This window comes from Peromyscus californicus, unplaced genomic scaffold (genome assembly GCF_007827085.1).
Source record: "Peromyscus californicus insignis strain IS unplaced genomic scaffold, ASM782708v3 Scaffold_20__1_contigs__length_68692818, whole genome shotgun sequence".
In the NCBI taxonomy this organism is placed as follows: Eukaryota; Metazoa; Chordata; class Mammalia; order Rodentia; family Cricetidae; genus Peromyscus; species Peromyscus californicus.
The window spans coordinates 54,312,257-54,334,732 of NW_026294503.1; the positions used below are offsets into that span (position 1 = coordinate 54,312,257).

General features: G+C 52.7%; 1 protein-coding gene across 1 annotated transcript in view; it reads left to right on the top strand.

Moving 5' to 3' along the window:
* Shank3 (SH3 and multiple ankyrin repeat domains 3) overlaps positions 1 to 22,476 on the top strand; it is a 59,748-nt gene that overhangs the window by 30,387 nt on the left and 6,885 nt on the right. The window contains 9 exon segments of the mRNA XM_052748665.1: positions 491 to 566; positions 755 to 837; positions 1,235 to 1,359; positions 1,472 to 1,604; positions 2,542 to 2,622; positions 7,859 to 7,882; positions 11,877 to 12,007; positions 12,547 to 12,631; positions 16,492 to 18,754. Of these exon segments, the coding sequence (XP_052604625.1) occupies positions 491 to 566; positions 755 to 837; positions 1,235 to 1,359; positions 1,472 to 1,604; positions 2,542 to 2,622; positions 7,859 to 7,882; positions 11,877 to 12,007; positions 12,547 to 12,631; positions 16,492 to 18,754 (3,001 nt within the window).

The window sequence follows — 22,476 nt, forward strand, 5'->3', positions numbered from 1 at the left end:
GACACATGCATGTGCCTGAAGCCAACACTTGCGTACACGGTGGGTTATACAGACCCGTGTCTGTTACTAACGCCTGGAGTCACGTACAGATAACAGATGATATGGCTCTCACTTTCACAGTGTGGATGGGTCACAGACACACGTAAGCGCCGACCCATACATGTCCTCCCAGCGCTAAGGCTTGCCAACTGGAACAGTCTGGCCTTGTATGGGTTTCTGTGTCTAGCTGTATGACAAGTAAGGGGTGGGGGGCTGCTTTCCCCTGGGGCCCTAACTCCTAGAGGCCAGAATTGCCTGTATGGTTATCTGAACCTTCCTACCTTAGGACTTTTGGCCCCGGAGCCCCAGGATTTGCCCCCCACCCCCACCCCTCTCGCCACTTACATCTCTACTTCAGAGTGCATGGGGACATAGACTGATCAGCACAGTTTGGGGAAAGTCAGCTAGGTGGAGGCTATGACCATTTCTTGGTCCTTGATGCTCCCTCCAGAAACCCGAGAGGACCGGACGAAGCGTCTCTTCCGCCACTACACTGTGGGTTCCTATGACAGCCTCACTTCACACAGGTATTGGCAGGGTCTGGACACACAGGGACACTAGCTGGGCCTCGTGTATCCGATGAAAGGGCAAGTCAGGGTCTGGGGAGGTGGGAGGTGGGCAGGCAGTGGGTGGTTAGCTACCCAGGGGGGTCAGCCTGTCTGTCTGCTAGGCTCCCTGCAAGCCCCCCTCACTCAGCCTTGCTCTCCTCTCTCAGTGATTACGTCATTGATGACAAGGTAGCTATCCTGCAGAAACGGGACCATGAGGGCTTTGGCTTCGTTCTCCGGGGAGCCAAAGGTAATGGGTGTGGGTTTCATGAGGGGGATACTGCGTCGTTGGGGATGTCCTCTGTGCTCTGCCTTGGGCCCCTTTCCGCCCTTTTTAAAGCCTCCCCTCCCCCACTGTGGTTGTATGTCTTGATGTGGAATGTCCCAGGACAAGGCAACAGGTCCCTCTCTTTCTTGGCTCCCATTCCCTTTTGGGGAGTCTAACAGAATAGAGATCTTTTGGGTGAGGGTAAATGGGGGACTTCACAGAGGCATGTATACTGCTTGGGTATCCCCGTTGGCTGCCCACCCCAAAGCAGATTTCTATGCCTTAGAAGTTAGGTGCCTCGAGTGGGCTGAGGTTGCTTTGCCGAGCTTTCTGACAGGATCTAGGCTCGTGAGTGCCTGTTATCTTGCTCTCCTTGCAGCAGAGACCCCCATTGAAGAGTTTACACCCACACCTGCCTTCCCTGCACTCCAGTACCTTGAGTCTGTAGATGTGGAAGGTGTGGCCTGGAGGGCTGGGCTTCGAACTGGGGACTTTCTCATTGAGGTGAGGCCCATCCTGTCCCTGCTCAGCAGGAGGGGAGGGGGTTCCTAACTCCTGAGCTCCCTGACACTCGGACGGGACGGATGTACTACCTAGCTGCTTCTCTCTGTCCCAGGTGAACGGAGTGAACGTCGTGAAGGTCGGACACAAACAAGTAGTGGGTCTCATCCGTCAGGGTGGCAACCGCCTGGTCATGAAAGTGGTCTCCGTGACCAGGAAACCGGAAGAGGATGGTGCTCGGCGCAGAGGTGAGGGCTCAGATTGCTGCCTTCCAGGTTCTAACCCTTGGTACTTGGCCCTCGACCTTGGACTTCAGGCCCACCTCCCTCTCCCCATCTCTGACCCTGCACTGCCGATATCACACTCCTGCCCTTATTTGCTGCACAGGTCCGTGGTGGTGTTAGATGCCTGACCCCCTGACCAGGCCTCTGACCCCTGGTCCTAGATGCCCTCTTCCTCAGATCCCCGTCCCCTTCTTCTGTGAATCCCCCCCAGCCCTGGTGTGGCAGAGCCCTCCTTCCCGACGCCAGCAGCTGCCTGGAGGCCGGGTTGTCATGGCAACTGTGAGGTTGACGCTGCTGCTGCTGCTGCTTATTGTGCAGGGAAAGGGGGAGGCGGCACCTGAGGGAAGAGGAAAAGCGTCTTCTCCCCGCGCCGACGCCAAAGACGCGGCACAGCCTGGGCCTAAGAGGCTCTGCCGCCGGCCCAGCCCAGGTGTGCCGCTCGCCAGGCCACGTTGTGGGTCTCGTAAATAGCAGTGGTCCCTGGGCCTTGGCTGCTTCAGGCAGCAGGAGATAGTCTGGCAGGAAGGAGATCCACCCAGCCCCCCATGGGTGGTGCCCACTCACTGGGGCCTTGGAGCCCGCAGGGTGGATGCTCAGATCAGTGCCAGCCAGCATCCTAACCTCTGCTAGTGCTCTTACTACCATTTGAAACCTTGGCCCCCGGGGAGTCTTAAGGGCCCTAGGGGCCCAACTGCCCTTGGCTCTACTGCTCCCTGAGCTCCTCACGCCATGAAGAAGTTTGCGTCTAGCCGCAGCCTGAACAAGATCTTGGCACAGTGTGACTCGTCTTCAAGGGAGTACGAGGAAATCCAGGCGGTGGAGCGCAAGTGGCATTTGCACCTGGCCACGCCGCGCCGCCTGCTGCTAGACAGGAGGGCCAAGGCCTCCCTCTTCTTTGCAGCCCCACCACCCCCCAAGAGGGCCCCCAGCACCACGCTGACCCTGCGCTCCAAGTCCATGACGGCCGAGCTGGAGGAACTCGGTGAGCCTCGCGGGTGGACGGCGGGTGGACGGACGGTCTACAGCGGGCTGGCCAAAGAGGGATGGACACAGCCAGTTCGGGAGGGCAGTGGTGCCGAGCTGGGGCTAAGGCCAGGTAGAGACAGAAGGAGGAACAGATGGTTGAGGAGACAGGTCAGCAGTTCGGGGTACGGACCGGAGTGATGGGGAGATTGCATACCTGTGTGGTGAGGAATGAGATAGCCAGCGGAGGGAAGAGGGCTCGGGGCAGCCCGAGGAGCTGCAGTCGGGCAGGGACAAGCAGGACAGATGGCAGGGGAACAAGGTCTGGCCCTGGAGCATGCCCGCATGCATGTGTGTGAGTGCTTTCCCTGGTTCTGTGCTTTTCCACTAAGACTTCGCTCTTACGTTTCAACCTAGCTGGCAAAGAGCAGTGGTAGGGCTCCTGGATCTGACTGGCACGAGCTGGGTCATAGTTTGTGCTTATTTTGCTCGGTTGGTAACTGTTCACTTATCTGCCAAGTGAGTCTACTGACCTAACAGAGGCATTGTGAGCGCCTCTAACTCCGTGAGGGATGGGGCCCGGTGAACGGCAGGAGGGAGGCGGACCAAAGTATGTTAGGCTCTGATGGATACAGGTTGACTTCAGACAGCCTCATTGTGGGCCTGTCCTGATATACACGACCCCGTCCTGACATACGACAGTTACCAGCTTTATCATGGCCATCCTGTTTGCATGTGCACATGTATGGCAGTTACCAGCCTGGTTTTAGGCATGTCTCATGTACATGACTACAATGTTCTGACATGTGTAAAAGTTAACCAGACTTACCATGGACATGTCCCATGTACATGACCACCACATCTTGACAGGCGTAGCAGTTACCAGCCTTGTCATGGGCATGTCTCGTATGCGTGACTGTATCTTGACACATATGCCAGTTAACCTTGTCATGGACATGTCTCATATTCACAGCCATGTCCTGACATGTGACATTTACCAGCCTCGTCATAGGTATGTCCTACATGCATGATCACATCTTGACACATAGGACTGTTTCCAGTCTCATCCTAGGCATGTACTGATGTATGTGATTCTATTGTCATTGTGGGCATGTGCTAATATATTTTGACTGTTAAGAGCGTTACTGTGGGTGGTTATGGGTTAACAGTTCCACGGTAGGTATATTCCAACACATGTGACTGATTGAAACACACTTTGCTTCTGTGGTTTGAGCCTAGTCTCAATCCCAGACTTTCCTCTGGCTTCAGTCATAAAAGGAAACCCTTATTCTGGCTCCCAGAACTATCCCTGTCTTTGTTTATAGACTGAGTGCTGGCCGTGTCCCAGCCATAGGCTGAGCTGCCACATTCCAAGCAGGTGCCTTGACTGAAGTTTGGAAAACAGTTACCAAGATATAAGGGGCTGACATGATCAAGATTTCCCATGATCAAACTCTGAGTAAAATAAATAAAAACTACAGATAGTGTGAAGAAGGAGGAGGACTCTTGTTTCAGAAATAAAGCAGGAAATCAAAGCCAGAGGAATTGGAAACTGGAGCTTCCAACTCCTGATGGAGGTTCTCAATAAGGCTAGAAGATGTGCTGTGGACTTGTGAAAGCCAGAGACAACCACAGGCACTGGGATTAGCATAAAATGAACTGGAGGGGCTGGAGTGATGATGGCTTAGTACTTAAGAGCGCTTGTTGCTCTTACAGAGGACCCAGGTTTGGTTCTCAGCACCCACATAGTGGCTCATGACCATCTGTAGCTCCAGTTCTAGTGGATCCAACCCATTTGACCTCGGGGTGGGGAGAGGGCACCAGGCATGAATGTGGTGTGTGCGTACACACACACACACACAAACACACACACACACACACACACACACACACACACACACACACACACACACACACACACACACAGAGGCATACACTCAAAATAGATAAATCTAAAAAAAATTTAAAAAGAACTGGAGACAAGTGTATGAGAGTGGGCTGGAGAGATGGCTCAGTGGTTAAGAGCACCGACTGCTCTTCCAGAGGTCCTGAGTTCAATTCCCAGCAACCACATGGTGGCTCACAACCACTTGTAATGAGATCTGGTGCCCTCTTCTGGCCTGAAGGGATACATGCAGGCAGAATACTGTATACATAATAAATAAATAAATCTTAAAAAAAAAAAAGAGTATGAGAGTAAAGTAAAAAGTTTACGTTACTATACAGGCAAGAAAACTAACAGAATTAATGAAATTAACAGGATAAGAGGAATAACAGTAATAAGCACGTTAGGGAATCTTTAACTTATTGATACAAACAAACGAACAAAAAGCTACAAATGAGAAGAGTCTGTGGCTTGGATACACAGTATCCAGGACTCACTAAAAAACATAGCAGTGAGTAAGAAGTTAGGTCTGAGCCTACCCAGAATCAGCAGACGAGGTAGACATCAAGGACCAGTTAGGGGACATGAGGACAAGCGAGGAGACCTCAAACATCTACGTGACAGGAAAATAATAGAAAGGCTAAGGATTTCCCCAAAGTCAACAGAAGTGTAAGACTTCATTCTGAAGAAGTATGTCACAAATAAAGAAGATTTGTCAGAGTGAAACTTTAGAATACCATAGAAAAGCAGAAAGATCTTCCCAGAGCCAGTAGAGGGAGCCAGTTGGCTTAGAAATGAATGATGGTTTGCTTTTAGACTTTCCTCAGTTATGATAGAAGGGATGGTGAAAAGTGCGGTGCAGATACTTTCCCAACTAGTTACACTAGCCAAACTTGTTGACTAGACTGAGCAGAGGCACCAGCAGACTGCTGGCCTTAGGGTTTAACCTAATCTATTAGTCTCAGAGAGCAGACCCGGGACATGGATCAATACACCAATATGAGTAGACAGCTGGGGCTGATTGGACATTAATGCATGACCCTGGAGTGCATTAATGCATGGCCATGGCTTCTTACTAGAAGCAGTCCCATAACCAGGTCAGAAAGGCCCTTCGGACTTTGCACAAAGAGGTGTTCATCATCCTGAACTCTGCACTCCAGTAACCGAGGGGCATCCCTGTGAGAGTGGAAGAGTTCCATCTGGCTACGGCTTTTGCCTGTAGAAATGGGAGCCGGAGAGTTGAGTCTTCCCCTCTGCTCCAGAAGCTTTAGGAGAGGGTCACTCCTGTTACATTATAGACCTTGATGGGCCAGAGGAGTAGGGTATCATATTTCTGAGTAGAGTCTAAAAGGGCTGTGAGGGTAGTTCAGCAGGAGCCTCTGCCTACCCTTCTGGGCCTAGGATCATAGTTATTGAAACTGGAACCGGGTTCAAAATGGGGCTGTGTTTAGAGAAAGACCCAACAGTTGGGAGCCCAGTGAGCTGCCCTGACTCAAAGACACCTGTCTTAGGAGGTGACCTGGTCCTTCTGGGAATGCATGGTTTGAAGAAGCCAGGCCAACATAGAGTTCTCCAAGTACCCAACAGAACATCCCACAATCCAGTGTTTGTTCTTTTTGTTTGTTTGAGACAGGGTCATTCTATAGCCCAGGCTGCTGTTGAATTAATTGCCCATGCCTCCTGAGTTCTGGGATTACATGTCTGGATGGTTTGCTTGTGTGTGTTTTTTTTTAAGACAGGGTTTCTCTGTTGTTTTGGTGCCTGTCCTGGATCTTGCTGTGTAGACCAGGCTGGCCTCAAACTCACAGAGATCCACCTGGCTCTGCCTCCCGAGTGCTGGGATTAAAGGTGTGCGCCACCACCGCCCGGCCGCTTGTGTTTTCAAAAGGTAGAAATAAGACATGTTGAGTCACCACTGTTAGAAACATGTCTATCCTGCCACTCACTTGATGGAACCCTTTAGGGAGCCATGTTTATCAAAAAGATGACCTGGGGGCCTGGAGAGATGGCTCAGAGGTTAAGAGCTACGACTGCTCTTCCAGAGGTCCTGAGTTAAATTCCCAGCACCCACATGGTGGCTCACAGCCATCTGTAATGAGATCTGGCACCTTCTTCTGTATACATAATAAATAAATAAATCTTTAAAAAAAAAAAAAAAGATGACCTGAACACCTGGAAAGGGAAAAACTGTGAGGTAAGGGGGATGTGGGCGCAGAGTGGAGGCTCGTGCCGTGTAGAGGGTGAGGCAAGGCGATGCAGGAGGGAGAAGAGGGATGAGTTCCTGGGAACTGATGGAGTGAGCAGAGGCTGATCCAAAATTAAGCAAATGAATTAAATAAAACGAAAGTGGTGGTGGTGGCTGGCAGAAATCAGTGGGAGAACTCTACCTGTCAATCAGGAGGTCGAGGCAGGAGGATTGCTGTGAGTTCCAGGCCTGTGTGGGCTACAGAGTGAGTTCAAGGTCAGCCTGGCCTATGTAGCAGGATCCTGTCTCAAAAAGAGAAGGGCTGTTTGTAAGAATCGGGGGCGGGGCAGGTGGGGGGTAGGGAAGAAGCTTAGATAACCCCCTTTCCACTCTCATTCTAGTCTGGGATCCCTTTACCATGTACGTATATGCTCAGCGTGAATCAGGGACGTGGGTTAATGGGGACCCACGTCAGGACCCTAATGTGGTCAGACTGTTCCTGTTCATTTATTTAGGCAGACTTAAGATGTCCTTTAATTTCTGGGTCTTTCTTTTGTGATGAGGTCAGGGTAGGTCTCTGCTACTGCCTTAGTCCAGAAAGGATTCCTTTACCAAATATGTACTGCTTGCTTTGCTGTTTACATCTGCCTGCCGCTAGAAATCTGCGTTGGAACATGAAGGTGTGTATCAGTAGTGGAGTGCTTACCTGGCATGTTCAAGGCCCTGCCTTCCATCTACAGGACTGAAAAAAAAACAAAACCCAACCGAAATGTCAGTACAGAATGTACTCATAGGTGACCACTTTGGTGAAGAGCAGACTCTGAACTTCGTTTTCGTGGTTCTGTGTCTTCGTTCCGAACAAACATTTGGCTGCTCCAAGTGCCGTTTAATTGTGCACCTCCTTCGTGTGTGCATGTGTGCACCTGTGTGTGTATGTGTGTGCATGTGTGTGAGTGTGCATGTCCACGCAGCGTGTATTCCTGCTTTGGCTTGTTCTCTTCTAGAGTTTTAGAGCATTGGTAGGCTTGTGCTCCTGGTTTAAGAAGGAGGAGGTATAGATGGGGACAGACCTATGAAGGCCTGGTTCTTGGGAGGTGGGGGTGGGGAAACCATTGTGCAAATGGCCCAGGTGCCATGGAATAAAGCCTTCTTCTTACCCGCTCTGCTCTGTTTCTCAATTCCAAGCTTCCATTCGGAGAAGGAAAGGGGGTAAGTCTTCTACTGTTTTTAGGCCTGGCTTGCCTGTCCCTACCAAGGGGTACTGGTACTGGTGTGTGATGAGGCTCCAGTCCAAGTCAGAGTGGTTTGGAATCTGGCACACTCTCTGGTCGCTGCCTGGGGATTTGGTAGAGACGTGGTGAAGGAAGGATGGATGGGGCATTCCCTGGGGTCTCACTGGGATTAATAGGGAGTACAACTGTAGTCCTAGTGGGTTCAGGTGAGCTTGGGGATGTGACCTATGGAGATAGTCTGGTGGGGAGAAGGTGGGAGAATTCCTGGTGGGGGCCCCTGCAAATGTCATGGCCCGGGGGGGGGGTAGGGTAGGGTCTGTGAGGGTCAGGCCGTGGAGCTTAGGGCAGCCGGGTGCCTAGGCTGTGTTGGGATGGTGGTGTTAGGGTTTTAGGCTCTGCCTTGTGCTGTATCTTTTGTCCTTTTCTTTGCCTAAGCCAACTTCATACTGATGAGTTCGAGGATTGAGCGTAGAGCAGAACTGCTTCAGAATAGGGATTTATTTAATCTGTTGGCATTGGGAAGGGAGCTGGACTCCCCTGCTCAGAAACATTCCTGCCCCCAGGCTATTGACTTCACTGTCCCTTCTTCTGGTTCCACCCCGGTGTCCTTGGAGGCTCTTTCTCATGTGACTTTCGTGTCCAGCATGGCATCAGGGACACAGGGTCCATGTGGGGCTAGAGACATCAGGGCCTAGACTGGGTACTGAGGTCCAGCATCTGGGGGAGTTTTCCCCGGCCTCTACTGCTCCCTCTGCCTCTTGAGTGGATGGGAGTCAGGCTTGGATATGCTCATAGCCCAGGGTGTATGGATTTGTGCATCCCACATCCCTTCCCCCTCTCACTTCTGATGCACTGGGCCTTGCCTGGGCAGGGGGACTCTCTAGTTTTCAGCTGTGGGGGAAATGGCTGGTTTGTCACTTCCCCAGACCCTTCTTTTCATCCCTGCTTGGATCCCCAACATACTTTGCCCTGAACCCAGATGGCTGGCCCCTTGGAAGGCTGGTGGAAATGACAACACTTGGTTCCTAAGGGATTTTATTTCATTTTTTTAAATATCTAGAGTAAATATGTTTTCTCATTTTGTTGTGGATTTATGTTGGGAAGAAGTGTTCAACTTTTCATATGTAGAATTCTTGACTTCCTCCTCTTGGAAACAATTCTCACTTGGCCTCAGTACTATTGCAACGTAACCCTAAACAGCTGCTTTGCTGAACTGTGTGCACACTGCTTGGATCTCTTGGAGCAGGTTCTGTTGACACCTTCTCTAAGTCCATGGCTCAGGTGACAGTGTGCCTTGGTAGGAAACATGTCACCACGGTGTCATGAACATCTCTTTCTCCTTATGTCTTTACTCCTGCAGTTTCTGAATGGTGTCACAGCAAGGATCTGCGATCTGGCATAGAGCTCTTTGTGCATCATTTTGCTCCTGGGAAACAGGAGGATGATGATAGGATCTTGAGGTGGTTACTGTGGTAGTCATGTAAAACTTGGCATGTACTGTATATCATCACCAAGGACTTGGCCAGGGTAGGGATCCCACCTTTCAAAAGGAAGTTGTTCATCTGTTGTCTCTATACTGTTACCTGGTGGTCCTGGAAGCCATGCTTGGGCCCTACAAATTTCTCTATAGCGGGAGCATGTTTTGCTGGCAAAGTACTGTGTTGTTCAGGGCTCCAAAGGGGCAGAGTATGAGGAACCCACAAATTGTTGGTGAAGATAAGGTAAATGTCCTGGCTGGTGCCTTCAGCATCTGCGTTGGCCAGTGTGTTCTGCATTGGCTAGACCTTTGTGGTCATTTCCCCTAGAGCTACACCACATAGATGTCATTTATGACTGTTTTGTTGGGTGAAGGACCTGGGTCTCAGAGGGTGTACACCTGAACAGAATCAGTGTGCAAGGAGGGGGTCTCAATATGCTACTTGGTGAGTTAATTTACTCAGGAGTTAATTTACTTCTACACAGCAATTGAGAAATGAGGTAGAAACAGTAGGTGCTGGTGAGCAGCTGGGTTTGGAAGGAATGGATGTTCAGACTTGACCATAGGAGTTCTCCAGCAATGGTACTTTGAGAGTAGAAGGGTTTCCAAGACAAGTGTCCCCTGAAGGTGGGCACAAACTTCAAGAGTTAAATATGGTCTGGGGGACAGGTGGAGCCTGGGGCTGCTGAGTGAGGATACGCACATAAAAGCACGGGCCCTAACCTCCTGCGGATGCTTGAACACTGCCCCAGAGTGGACTCTGGGTAGGAGTTAGGTGACTGCATCTCAGACAGCCTTTGGGTACTTTTAAGGTTTGCAGAAGCCCTTTCCCTCACTGAAATGGTTTTCCCTTGTAGTTCAGTCTGATCTCAGACTTGTAATCTTGCTTCAGCCTCCCAAAGAATGGGATTACAGGGATTTGTTAGCTACTTTTCCTGCTGCTAGGATAAAGCGCAGTGAAATAAAATGCTTGAGGAAGGAAGGATTTATTTGGCTCCCACTTTGAGGGTTTTTCCATCCCTAGTTGGGAAGGAGAGCATGATGAATGTTCTTGCGAGGCTGTTCCCCCACACCCTTTTTAAGCAGTTTGGGACCCAAGCTCAGGAAATGGTCCTCCCCACTTGTAGGGTGGACCTTCCCACATCAATTATCATAGTCAAGGTAATTCCTCACAGGTGTGTCTGGGGGCTTGTCTCCTAGGTGATTCTGAATTCTGTGTCAGGTTGACAACAGTAACCGTCATTCACAATGTGCCATCACACTGGATTCTCGGCATCTCTTCTCCCCCCACCCCCATAAGCGAAAGTACCACTTTTCTCTCTTTGGAGGGGAGGTGTGGTGTATGTAAGTATGTGCGCGTGTGTGCGTGCACCTGTCCATGCGTGTGTGTAGGTCAGAGGTCTATCTGCTGAGTATCTTCCTCAGTCATTCTCCGTCTTATTTTGGGGGACAGGTTCTCTCACTGAACCCAGAGCTTACATTTGGACTAGAGTGGGGGGGGCCAGTGAGTCCCTAGGACCTGTGTGTCGCTGTTCCCGAGTGCTGAGGTGACGGGCATGGACTCCCAGGCTCAGCTTTTGATGTGGGTGCTGGGGATCCGAACTCAGGCCTTCGTACCTGGGCAGCAAATGCTTGACTCACCAGGCCATCTCCACAGCCCCCCAAAGCCCCATTTTTCAAAAACAGTCACTTTAATAGAAAGTGACTGCACAAAGCTTTTCATCTGATAACGGCTGTGACAGGAAATATGCCTGAGGCCGCCTGGTGTCTCCCCACCAAGCTCTTCTTAGGCGTCAGCCTTAAATGGAGCTGAAGTCTGAGGAATTCGGGTGGGTAGGCTCTCGGTGAGGAGAGTCCTTTCCGTACCACACCCGTTTCTCCTCTTTCCTTACCTCCCATCCCACTGGAACAGCCTTTCTGTACGGGCGGGAGGAAGGAGCTGTGGCCTCCTGTTTCGTATTGAACCACTCTGAGATCCCCAGCCTGAGTTTTGTTCTTAGGAGGTATTTCCCATCTGCCTGTTCATTCCTTGGTTATAAGCTTATTCACCCATTCAGCCAGCGTCTCTTGCTTGAGCATTCGTGTCTGTCCCTGGAGCAGTGGTCCCACTAGAGATAGCGTCCCGTGGGGAGTGGTGGAGGATAGGCCATGTGCTGAGAAAAGGCGTTGGAGGTGAGGGACTGAGGGAAATGGATCTGAGTGGTCTGTCTCCCGAGTCTGGTCTCCCTATGGTCGGTCATTGTGGTCACTCCCAGTGGCCACAGAGATACCCAGGGTCTCCTTAAGGACAGACTTTGGCTGGTTCAAGAACTGGGTCCTGAGGTGTGAGGGGGCACTGATGGGACACAAGATCTAGGGCCTCAGGCAGTGAGAGACCTAGGGGTGGGTAGGGTTGGTTGGCTCATGGGTGCCAAGGGGCTGGCATCGGTGGGTGTGGCAGGGAGGCCGAGGCAGCTCTGGGGCTGAGGTTGCATCTCTTTCTTTGGTTGTGCAGAAAAGCTGGATGAGATCCTGGCAGTTGCCGCGGAACCGACCCTGAGGCCAGACATTGCAGATGCTGACTCCAGGGCAGCCACGGTCAAGCAGCGGCCCACCAGCCGGAGGATTACCCCTGCCGAGATCAGCGTAAGCCGGCCTTGGGCCAGGGCTCTGGGATGGTCAGGTCCAGGGCCTGGGGATCAGAGGGTCATGCGCCTCTCTTTTGAGGTAAGAGCTCTTTATTTGGATCCCTTCTCCAGAGGAGGTGGAGCTCTCCACAGCCTCTCTGGGGAGATGTCTGGGACCGTCTTAGTCTGTGTTGTAGTTCAGCTCACTTCTGTGGGTACAGGGTTTAGTGCCTCTGACGTCAGTCAGATTCCGTGTCACCCTGGGACTGCTGGGGTCGGCAGCTTTGCTGAACCGCTGGCACAGCATATTCCTGTGTGTGGATTCATACGCCTGGCACTGTGGATTCTTCCTCTGTCTCTATTGACTCTGCCCAGGGCCTGTACTTCTATGTTCATTTTACCACCCATATAATGAAGGCCCCCAACCGAGCATGGGCACCAGTGCCTTTAGGGTGTCTGGTGAGTGGGTGTCTGGTCTAGCTTAGGATGGGTGGGGCTGGATGGAGAACTGGGTGCTCCGGTGCCCCGGAACTTCCATGTTCCTCCCTGACCCCACAGTCATTGTTTGAGCGCCAGGGCCTCCCAGGCCCAGAGAAGCTGCCGGGCTCTCTGCGGAAGGGGATTCCACGGACCAAATCTGTAGGTATGGCTGGGCTGAGGGACTGCTTGGGGTTGGGATGGCTGGGCTGGGGTTGGGTGGCTTCAGGGTTGGAGGACCCCATCTCTCTCTGCGAAGTTCAAGGGTGCCGTTTTGTGTATGGACCTGAGTTTGTTCTTCCACTCAGAGATGTGCCGTGGGAAGACACCTTTGAGATTCTTTTCCCAGTCTGCTTCTCTCCATCCATGGGCACCCCTTAGTCCTTCTCTTCCTGTCCGTCACTTCTGCCTTACACAGATAACAGCTGCTGCCAGGACAGCTATTTCCTGTCCTCTCAGCCAGAGTGCAGGTCCAGCTTTTCATCCTAAAATTACTCTCCCCTTGAACCTACTCCATCTCTCCAGGTAGTATCCTCTCCCTGTCCCTTCATGGTCAGACCCAAAAGGTCACCTGTAATTGCTCTCTTGTCCCCATATGCTCATAAATCTGAAGCAGCTGGGTCTCTCCACAGTTAGATTGAAGCTGCTCCAGCTAGGGTCATCAGTAGCCTCGGGGCATTCCCCGTGGCAGACACTATTAGCCTTCCTTTTACTGATCTCAGTTGACATTTTTTTTTCTCCTTCTTCTGTGAAACTCCTTGTATTGTGGGAATGAGTTTCTTGCTCGCTCCTCCTTCCTTGGCTGCCTTTGCTCAGCATAGCCCAACAGTAGGCCAACTCAAGCCTGTGCCCTCGGCCTCCTTTTCTTCTGTCCACCGTACTGTGGAGCTTCCTCAATCCCTCGCCACCATCACGCTCCACACTTGGCTGCCTCTTCTAATCAATCCCAGGCCAGGATCTCTAACAAGCGCTGCTTACTGCGTGTTTCTTAGTCATCTAGTCTCCTTGACATGTTGACCCTCCATCCATTTGTCCATATATACCCTACCACACCCACTGTCTGTTCCAAAGCAGAGTAAACTCCTGCTCAGCCCAAGGACAGGCCAGGCATGAGATGTTTATATGCACACTGGTTCATTTAATACCTACCTACCTACAGTAACCACATTGCAGGGGGAGGGGGCCTGAATTATTCATTTTGCTGAAAGAGCGTTAAAATGACTTGCTCAAAGTCACATAGCTGCTCTGCCTATACCTCCTATCCATTCGTAAGCCAAACAGCTATCCAAACTCTGATTGTTACCCATCCTGGGATTCCTGCTTACTGTAAGTTGGCCCTAGGCTAGATCTGGGTCTCAGTTGGAAGGTGACGTGTCTACAGTTAGGTCAGTTGAGCAGTTATGATATGGTGTCAAAGTACATTTATAAATGGAGACTGACTGGGGAGGTCCAGACAGACATCAGCATTAGCATTTATACTTGGCATAGCAAGGCATGCAGAAATTTCCTGGGGATGGTGGGGTAAATGTCTGATGGAGGTCGGGGTGTATGTGTGGGAGAGTCCTTCATGGGCTGACAGTGAGGAAGGTGGGGAAGGGCGGCTGGTGAGAGACTGCAGTTACTTTGGAACCAAGAGATACTACTTTCTGTGTTAGACCAAGTGTCTGGGCATCCTCTGTGGTTTATTTCCTGCCTCACCTGTCTTATAACTATTGAGGGCAGGCTTGTCTTGTCCCGGGTCCACAGACTTGTCTTCCCCATGTCCTCTTGCAGTGGATCTGTTCTCCAGCCCATCTCTCTGGCAAAGGAGGCTTTCTGCAGCCTATTTATCACCTGATATCCCTCCAGCTGGTCCTGTGTGGGCTCCTGTGGTCTCAGGGTCCCCAGAGCAACAGCCCTGTCCTGCTTCATCTGGGGTGTCTGTTGCTGACTTTCTGTGACTCGAGTCTTCCTATACTCACGGCTGCCTATCTGTCCTCACTCTTCCTGAATGGTCTTTCCCAGAGCTGACTACTGTAGACCCAGACCTATGTACTTGTCATAGAGGCTCAAGCTCTTTGGCAAGCCTACCAGCTCCTCCCACCTGAATACAGCTGACCAGTGGGGTAGCAGGTGCTCAACTTTAGCTCTCCGTGGCTAGCACATTGCCAGTTGCCAGCATGACTGTTAGCTGAGTTCTCAGGCTCCTGGGACTCCCACTTCAGATCTGGCTGCTTGTCCCTGGGCATATAATACAACTCTTGGAACCCCAGGATTCTAGTCTGCAAACGTGGATCCTGCCAGTAAGGACAGTTCAGGCTCTTCCTTGAACATTGCCGTAATAGTTGCAGCAGCCCTTTGATTCAGGCTCTGTGTCTTGAGCACACAGCCAGTCCCCAGGAAGCAGTCCTGCTGCAGACCGGCAGACGGAGAAGGTCTTTCTTTATTCTAGGGGTCTCGAACAGACCCCTCTTCTGCTAGAGGCAGGTGATTTTTTTTCCTTACCCTCAGGCACAGCCTACCATGCCTTTAGTATTAAATTCCACCCCCTCTCTCATTGTCACACATCATTCCTGCCTTCTGTAACCTTAAGGTCTATGGGAGTTCTTCCTACATAGCTCCACCTAGCACACAGGCTTGTGAATGTTCTGTACATGTTCCTGTGCTGTGTAGGAACGGTGTCAGGAGGAGGCCTGAGGCCAGCTGGGCAGACCTTGAGATAACCAGGGATGACCTCAGTCATCTTTCTTGGTGTTGCTACCTTGTGATAGGGGCTTGGAACTATATAAACTGTAAATAGCCCTGTGATGGGGGCAAGAAAGGTCCTGTCATGAAACAGAGTCCTAAAAGTGACTTGTGTGAAGCTGGAATTCAAGCCTTAAGTGTGTAATAGACCTACTCTTTATACTCTTTCTGAGTGGGCTCCTGACAGAGCCAGGGACGTAGTGTGTCATTGCCAAGCCTGTCTGCTCCTTCTTGGGTCGGGCCACTCAGTGTTTGCAAGTCTCATGGTATGGAACTCTGCACAGGTGTCTGCGTTATGTCTGAAATGACACAGGAGGTTCTGTAAGGGTCTTACCTAATGACATCTCCAGACGAGAGGGTGTCGTTAGGTTTTTAGTCAAGTGTAGCCTATGAGAGGGCAGGCTCAAGTGGGACTTACACCCTGGCTTGGGGGCAACACAAGACCGTAGGGATAAAACTGAAACACGCCTTCAATTCCAATTTAGTTTACCCATCCATTCTTCCTTCCATTTACCTAGCCAGCCTCTCTAAAGTTTAGATACTTCCTAGTATCCTGCAGGCCAGTCCTAGGGAGTCTTTCCAAGGATCCAGTGGGGCTTATTTCCCAGCCTCCTACCCTGGGTGTCAGAGCCACTTCTTCCAGATGCATGGATCCCTTACCACTCTCCTGCATCCCCTCGTTGATGGTTTATTTCAGGGGTACTGGTGTGTGTGTGTGTGTGTGTGTGTGTGTGTGTGTGTGTGTGTGTGTGTGTCCGTCCTTTCTGAGAACCTTTCTTCCCATCTCTGGTTTCCACCAGGGTCTCCGTTGACTTGTTCAACACTGTGAATGTTTCTGGGTTGCTTTACTCATCCTTGCGTGGGAAGCCCCTAACCAACCTCCCTCCTCTCAACAGTTTTTTGGGGGCGGGCTGCCTATACCCTCCTGGTGTCTTCTCATGGCCTGCTCCATCCATGCCCACAAGGGTTGGGAGATCTTGGCCTCCGTCCAGGCAGTCAGAGTTTGGGTCCTGTCCCAGTTCCTCGGCAGGAACAGCCCTCCACATTGTGGGTGGGGTCCCTCCTGGATGCTTCAACAGAGCTCTCCCTACCTGTACAGGATTTGGCACAGAGCATGGGTGTCCTGCTCAGAGCTTTTGCTCTCTTCCTTGGCCTTCCGTGGGCCCTGACCCCATCTTCCTTGGTGGGGCTGTGGCCACTCAGGGGTGCAGGCAGGATAGCACTAGCCCGTGGCACTGGGTCCAGAGAGGCCTTTCAATGGCCAGCATCCTTGCCAGACTTACCTGGCCCCTCCGTCCCCAGGGGAGGACGAGAAGCTGGCATCTCTACTGGAAGGGCGCTTCCCACGCAGCACATCAATGCAGGACACAGTGCGTGAAGGTCGTGGCATTCCGCCCCCGCCGCAGACCGCCCCACCACCCCCACCCGCGCCCTACTACTTCGACTCCGGGCCACCTCCCACATTCTCACCGCCGCCGCCGCCGGGCCGGGCCTACGACACTGTGCGCTCCAGCTTCAAGCCAGGCCTGGAGGCTCGCCTGGGTGCGGGGGCCGCCGGTCTGTATGATTCTGGAGCACCTCTGGGCCCGCTGCCCTACCCTGAGCGTCAGAAGCGCGCACGCTCCATGATCATCTTGCAGGACTCTGCGCCAGAAGTGGGCGACGTCCCCCGGCCCGTGCCTGCAGCTACACCGCCTGAGCGCCCCAAGCGCCGGCCTCGGCCGTCTGGCCCTGATAGCCCCTATGCCAACCTGGGCGCCTTCAGTGCCAGCCTCTTTGCTCCATCGAAACCCCAGCGCCGCAAGAGCCCGCTGGTGAAGCAGCTTCAGGTGGAGGATGCTCAGGAGCGCGCGGCCCTGGCCGTGGGTAGCCCGGGCCCAGTGGGTGGAAGCTTTGCACGAGAACCCTCCCCAACGCACCGCGGGCCCCGGCCGGGTGGCCTTGATTACGGCTCTGGAGAAGGCCTGGGGCTCACGTTTGGCGGCCCTGGCCCTGGCCCCGGCAAGGAGCGGCGCCTGGAGGAGCGACGCCGGTCCACTGTGTTCCTGTCTGTGGGTGCCATCGAGGGCAGCCCTCCCAGCGCAGATCTGCCATCCCTGCAGCCCTCCCGCTCCATTGATGAGCGCCTCCTGGGGACAGGCGCCACCACTGGCCGCGATTTGCTGCTCCCCTCCCCTGTCTCTGCTCTGAAGCCATTGGTCAGTGGCCCCAGCCTTGGGCCCTCAGGCTCCACCTTCATCCACCCTCTCACTGGCAAACCCTTGGATCCTAGCTCACCCCTAGCCCTTGCTCTGGCTGCCCGAGAGCGGGCTCTGGCCTCGCAAACACCTTCCCGGTCCCCCACACCTGTGCACAGCCCTGATGCTGACCGCCCTGGACCCCTCTTTGTGGATGTGCAGACCCGAGACTCCGAGCGAGGGCCGATGGCTTCACCAGCCTTCTCTCCTCGGAGCCCAGCCTGGATTCCAGTGCCTGCTCGAAGAGAGGCCGAGAAGCCACCTCGGGAAGAGCGGAAGTCACCAGAGGACAAGAAATCCATGATCCTCAGCGTCTTGGACACGTCCTTGCAGCGGCCAGCTGGTCTCATTGTTGTGCATGCTACCAGCAATGGACAGGAGCCCAGCAGGCTGGGGGCTGAAGAGGAGCGCCCGGGTACTCCGGAGCTGGCCCCAGCCCCCATGCAGGCAACAGCTGTGGCAGAGCCTATGCCAAGCCCCCGGGCCCAGCCCCAGCCCCCTGGCAGCATCCCCGCCGATCCCGGGCCAGGCCAAGGTAGCTCAGAGGAGGAGCCGGAGCTGGTATTTGCTGTGAACCTGCCACCTGCTCAGCTGTCCTCCAGCGATGAAGAAACTAGGGAGGAGCTGGCCCGCATTGGGCTCGTGCCACCCCCTGAAGAGTTTGCCAATGGGATCCTGCTGGCCACCCCACCCCCTGGACCGGGCCCCTTGCCCACCACGGTACCCAGCCCGGCCTCAGGGAAGCCCAGCAGCGAGCTGCCCCCTGCCCCGGAGTCTGCAGCGGACTCTGGAGTAGAGGAGGCGGACACTCGAAGCTCCAGTGACCCCCACCTGGAGACCACAAGCACCATTTCCACAGTGTCCAGCATGTCCACCCTGAGCTCGGAGAGTGGGGAACTCACCGACACCCACACCTCCTTTGCCGACGGGCACACTTTTGTACTCGAGAAGCCTCCAGTGCCTCCCAAGCCCAAGCTCAAGTCCCCGCTGGGGAAGGGGCCGGTGACCTTCCGGGACCCGCTGCTGAAGCAATCCTCGGACAGTGAGCTCATGGCCCAGCAGCACCACGCTGCCTCTACCGGGCTGGCTTCTGCGGCTGGGCCCGCCCGCCCTCGCTACCTCTTCCAGAGAAGGTCCAAGCTGTGGGGGGACCCCGTGGAGAGTCGGGGGCTCCCGGGGCCTGAAGATGACAAACCAACTGTGATCAGTGAGCTCAGCTCCCGCCTGCAGCAGCTGAACAAAGACACACGCTCCTTGGGGGAGGAACCAGTTGGTGGCCTGGGCAGCCTGCTGGACCCTGCTAAGAAGTCGCCCATTGCAGCAGCTCGGTGAGCAGGGGGATGTGGGGAGGGGCCCGTCCCCCCTGTCTTTGTTCCTTTTGTCCATCTGCAGGCTTCCCTCTGTTCTTCCTCATTCTGTCCTATCTCTCATCTGTCCCTGGCACGGGTTTCCCCTACCCACCTACCCACCTCTTTATCTTCGTCTGGTCCTGCTTTGCTGTCTGAGGTAGAAGGTTCTTTAGGACAGCTTTGGGTGCAGGCAGTGGGTCTGGGTACCTCGGAGCCTTAAGTATGTCATGAGACCTCCCAGGACCCGCTGGGGGCTCTGCTACACGTTTGCAGCTTTGTGCTCTGACTTGTGACTCAAGAGGCCTCTGCCATTCAGGATCTTTTCAGGTTGTACTCTGGAGCCCGGCTTCTTCCTTCTCAGCAGCTCTTTGGCCCCGAGTTTACTGCCTCACGGCTCCATTTTCTTTCTCTTCCTGAGAGTAGGGCTGCCCACATGGCTGGTGTCACCTCTCCCGGAGCAGCCTCCAGGCTTGCTTCCTTTTCAGGCCAAAGTGCATTGGTTCCTTGATACCACTTGATACAAATGCCGTGGGTTCTGCCCTAGAAACATGTGTCTTGGGGACACCTCCTCGTAGGACCCTTACACAGAGTCCTGGATGTGATTTAGAACGCTCCATCAAGAAGAGTTGGAAATCACACCATCTCCTCTCGGGGCTTTTCTCCTTTCTTGTCCTGTCTGTCCCCTCCCCGAAGTGGTGCTGGGTGCTGGGTGCTGGGGGAGGTGCTGATCTGGGGTCTGAGTGCTGCTAAGGTTGTTCCTCACATTTTGTAGGTCGAGGCTGCTAGAGCCCTGTGTGGGTCCTCCAGGTCCTTTCTTGGGAACCTTCCCCGGGGCTCCCATGTGGACTGCATGGGTTCTGGTGCCAGCTGCCAGCCTCTTGTCTGGGTTTCTCCAGCGGCTTCTGCCTCTTCCCCAAGGTTCCCCAGTGCTGGGTTCGGGTGGGAGGCCACCTCCTGATTGCCCACTCTTTGCTTCTTAGGTGCGCCTCGCTGTCAGTTGTGGAAGACAGGGTTCACAAAGTAGCGAGCAGGGCACAGCTTAAGAACAGCAGGTCTTATGCAAAGGGCCTGCTCATTTTACATTCTTTCAGTTTAGGGTCCCAAAGATGAATGGGAGCTTCCGAAGTTCCCATTGCCTCTCTAAAGAGGTTCAGGGATGTTCCTGACATTCTAGGGGCTTGTTCTCAGGCTCTCTCCCCTTTTGGCCTCTTCTCTCAGCCAAATTTGAAAGCCCTTCTCAGTAGTTCAGTGATGGAGGCACCCTTAGAGAGGGCAGCAGTGAATATGGACCAGTCAGGATGAGTGGCTGAGGTCCCAGGTTTGTCTACAGAACTGGATCCTCCAAGATAGAGGTATCCTGATACAGCCTCAGCTGGAACTTCTCTTCCTTCTTTGTCTTTCTGCCCACCACCAGCCCTTCCGTTTCTTTCTGCCTTTTTTTGTTTGTTTGTTTGTTTTTGAGACAGGGTTTCTCTGTGTAACAGTCCTGGCTATCCTGGAACTCGCTCTGTAGACCAGGCTGGCCTCAAACTCACAGAGATCTGCTTGCCTTGCCTCCCAAGTGCTGGGATTAAAGGCGTGTGCACCACCACTGCCCAGCTCCGCCTCTTTTCTTGATGAAAGTTGTACATAGCATACTGCTTAGCCCATTTTAGGGTCTCAATAAACATGTATTAAGCCAGTAAAAGAAGGAAGCTTAATGCAAGTGTTACATTGTTACTTGAAATCCAAAAGGGTGACCTAAGGCAAATTTCATGGAAGGACAGATGGACAAAGATTTCTTAGGTTTCTAGTAGCATCTTCTGTCACACATTGAGTTTGTACTCAGTAATTTCACACTGCAGAGGTAGACTTTTGCTTTATAGTTGTTACTCACGGCATCTCTTAGATGTATAAGTAATAAATTAGACTGAGTGTTCAGTCAGCTTAGCATTGCTAAACTACCTTGTACCCTGTGTTCCTCCCTTTGCCTCTGTATTCCAGTCTGTTCCCACTCACTTTTCTCCTCCCTTTGGGGCTCTTTATTTTTGGTTTTGGTTTTGGAGACAGGGTCTTGCTATGCAGTGTGAGCTGGCTTTGATCCTCCTACCTCTCTGTCTCCTCAGTGGGAGCGATCACATCATCATCCCTGGGTGTAACAACGGTCATCTGGAGTGTGTCCTGCTGCCTACCATAGAGCTCTCTTTTCTGGCCCCAGGCGTGGGGCACTTGGGACTTTGTGTACATCTAGCTTATTTCAGACCTGGTCTTTTGTCTGGTCTCTGTGGACACTCTGGCTTTGATGTCTGTTGGGGCTATACCTCAGCACTGGCCTTGTAGCCAGTGGGGGCTGGAATCTAGTATTCATGTCTGACTTTGGGATAAAATCCCTAATGAACCTTTCTTTTAGAGGAGTGTCTAAAGTGTGTGATGTTCTGATGTCTGGGTGTGACTGTGTCCTTCTCAGGATCTGTCCTGGCAGAGGTCACACCCTTGAGCCACATCTTTGGTCTGTGCATGGTTCCCAAGTTTTACCTACCAGGCTCATCTGTCTCTTGATGGGTTCCACCAAAAGGGAAATGACCTTTTTTTTTTTTTTTTTTGGTCAACCTTCTCTGCAGATGGCTCAGTCCAGGTAGTGATACAGTCTAGCCACAGGTGCTCAACAACCTGAGCTTGTTGAAAACAAGTTAAACGTTCCTGTGTGTCATGGGATAAAGCACAGTAACTTGTAGATCAGCCCATTTACACTTGGCCCATGGTTTGGGGGTCGAAGCTAGAAGTTGCGTTGTTCTTGGTCCCACGGCTGAGGTCTGTGTTCTCACTGGTCCTTCGCCTCAGGTGGCAGGTCTGGCCTCTCCTGGACAGGTCCTTATGTCTGAGAGGGCCTGACTTAGGCTGCATGCTGTTTGTTCATCGTTTAAAACCCAACTTTGGGCTCCACAACTGGGTGTAGAGCTCCACCTACCTATCTTGAGACCTACACCCGTCTCCAAGTTCCACTTGTCTTCCGGGTCTCATGTTTGGACTTTAATCTTACATGTGGTTTGAGACCTACAGCAAGGCTGTTTTGCCTTGGCTTTCTAGGGAGGGGTTGATGCTGGTTGATGCCGAAGGCAGGGTCTTGTGCATACTAGGCAGATGGTGAACCATCGAGCTACTCCCCTGCTTTGTTTTATTGAGATATGGGACCCTTTTTCTTTGTACATTTATTTATTGTATGTGTGCGTGTGTGTGCATGTGTACACATTTTGTGGTATACATGTGGAAGTCAGAGGACAGCTTGTGGGAGTCAGTTGCACTTTGCACTTTTGTGGGTGCCGGGGATGGAACTCAGGTCATCAGGCTTGGCTGCAGGTGCCGTTACCTATGGAGCCGTCTCACCAACCTGAGATAGAGTCTTTCTATATAGCTTAGGCGGGTATTGAGCTCACTGTGTAGCCAAAGTTGGCCTTAAGCCAGAGATATGTGTCCGTTCCCCCCCCCCCCCCCCCCCCCCCCCCCCCCCCCCCCCGCCCCCTGATTTTGCCTCCCAAGTGCTGGAATCACAGGTGTGTGCTGACTCAATTTTATACCTGGCTGATCTTCACATCTGTTTGAAAAAACAAAGCATGGTGAAATGGCTTTGAAAGTATTTGCTACAGTACTTTTCAGTGCCTCCCCCCATCCAATGCTTGTGTGTGGGGGTGGTTAAAGTGTGCCCTGTTCTTGAGACCTGTTGA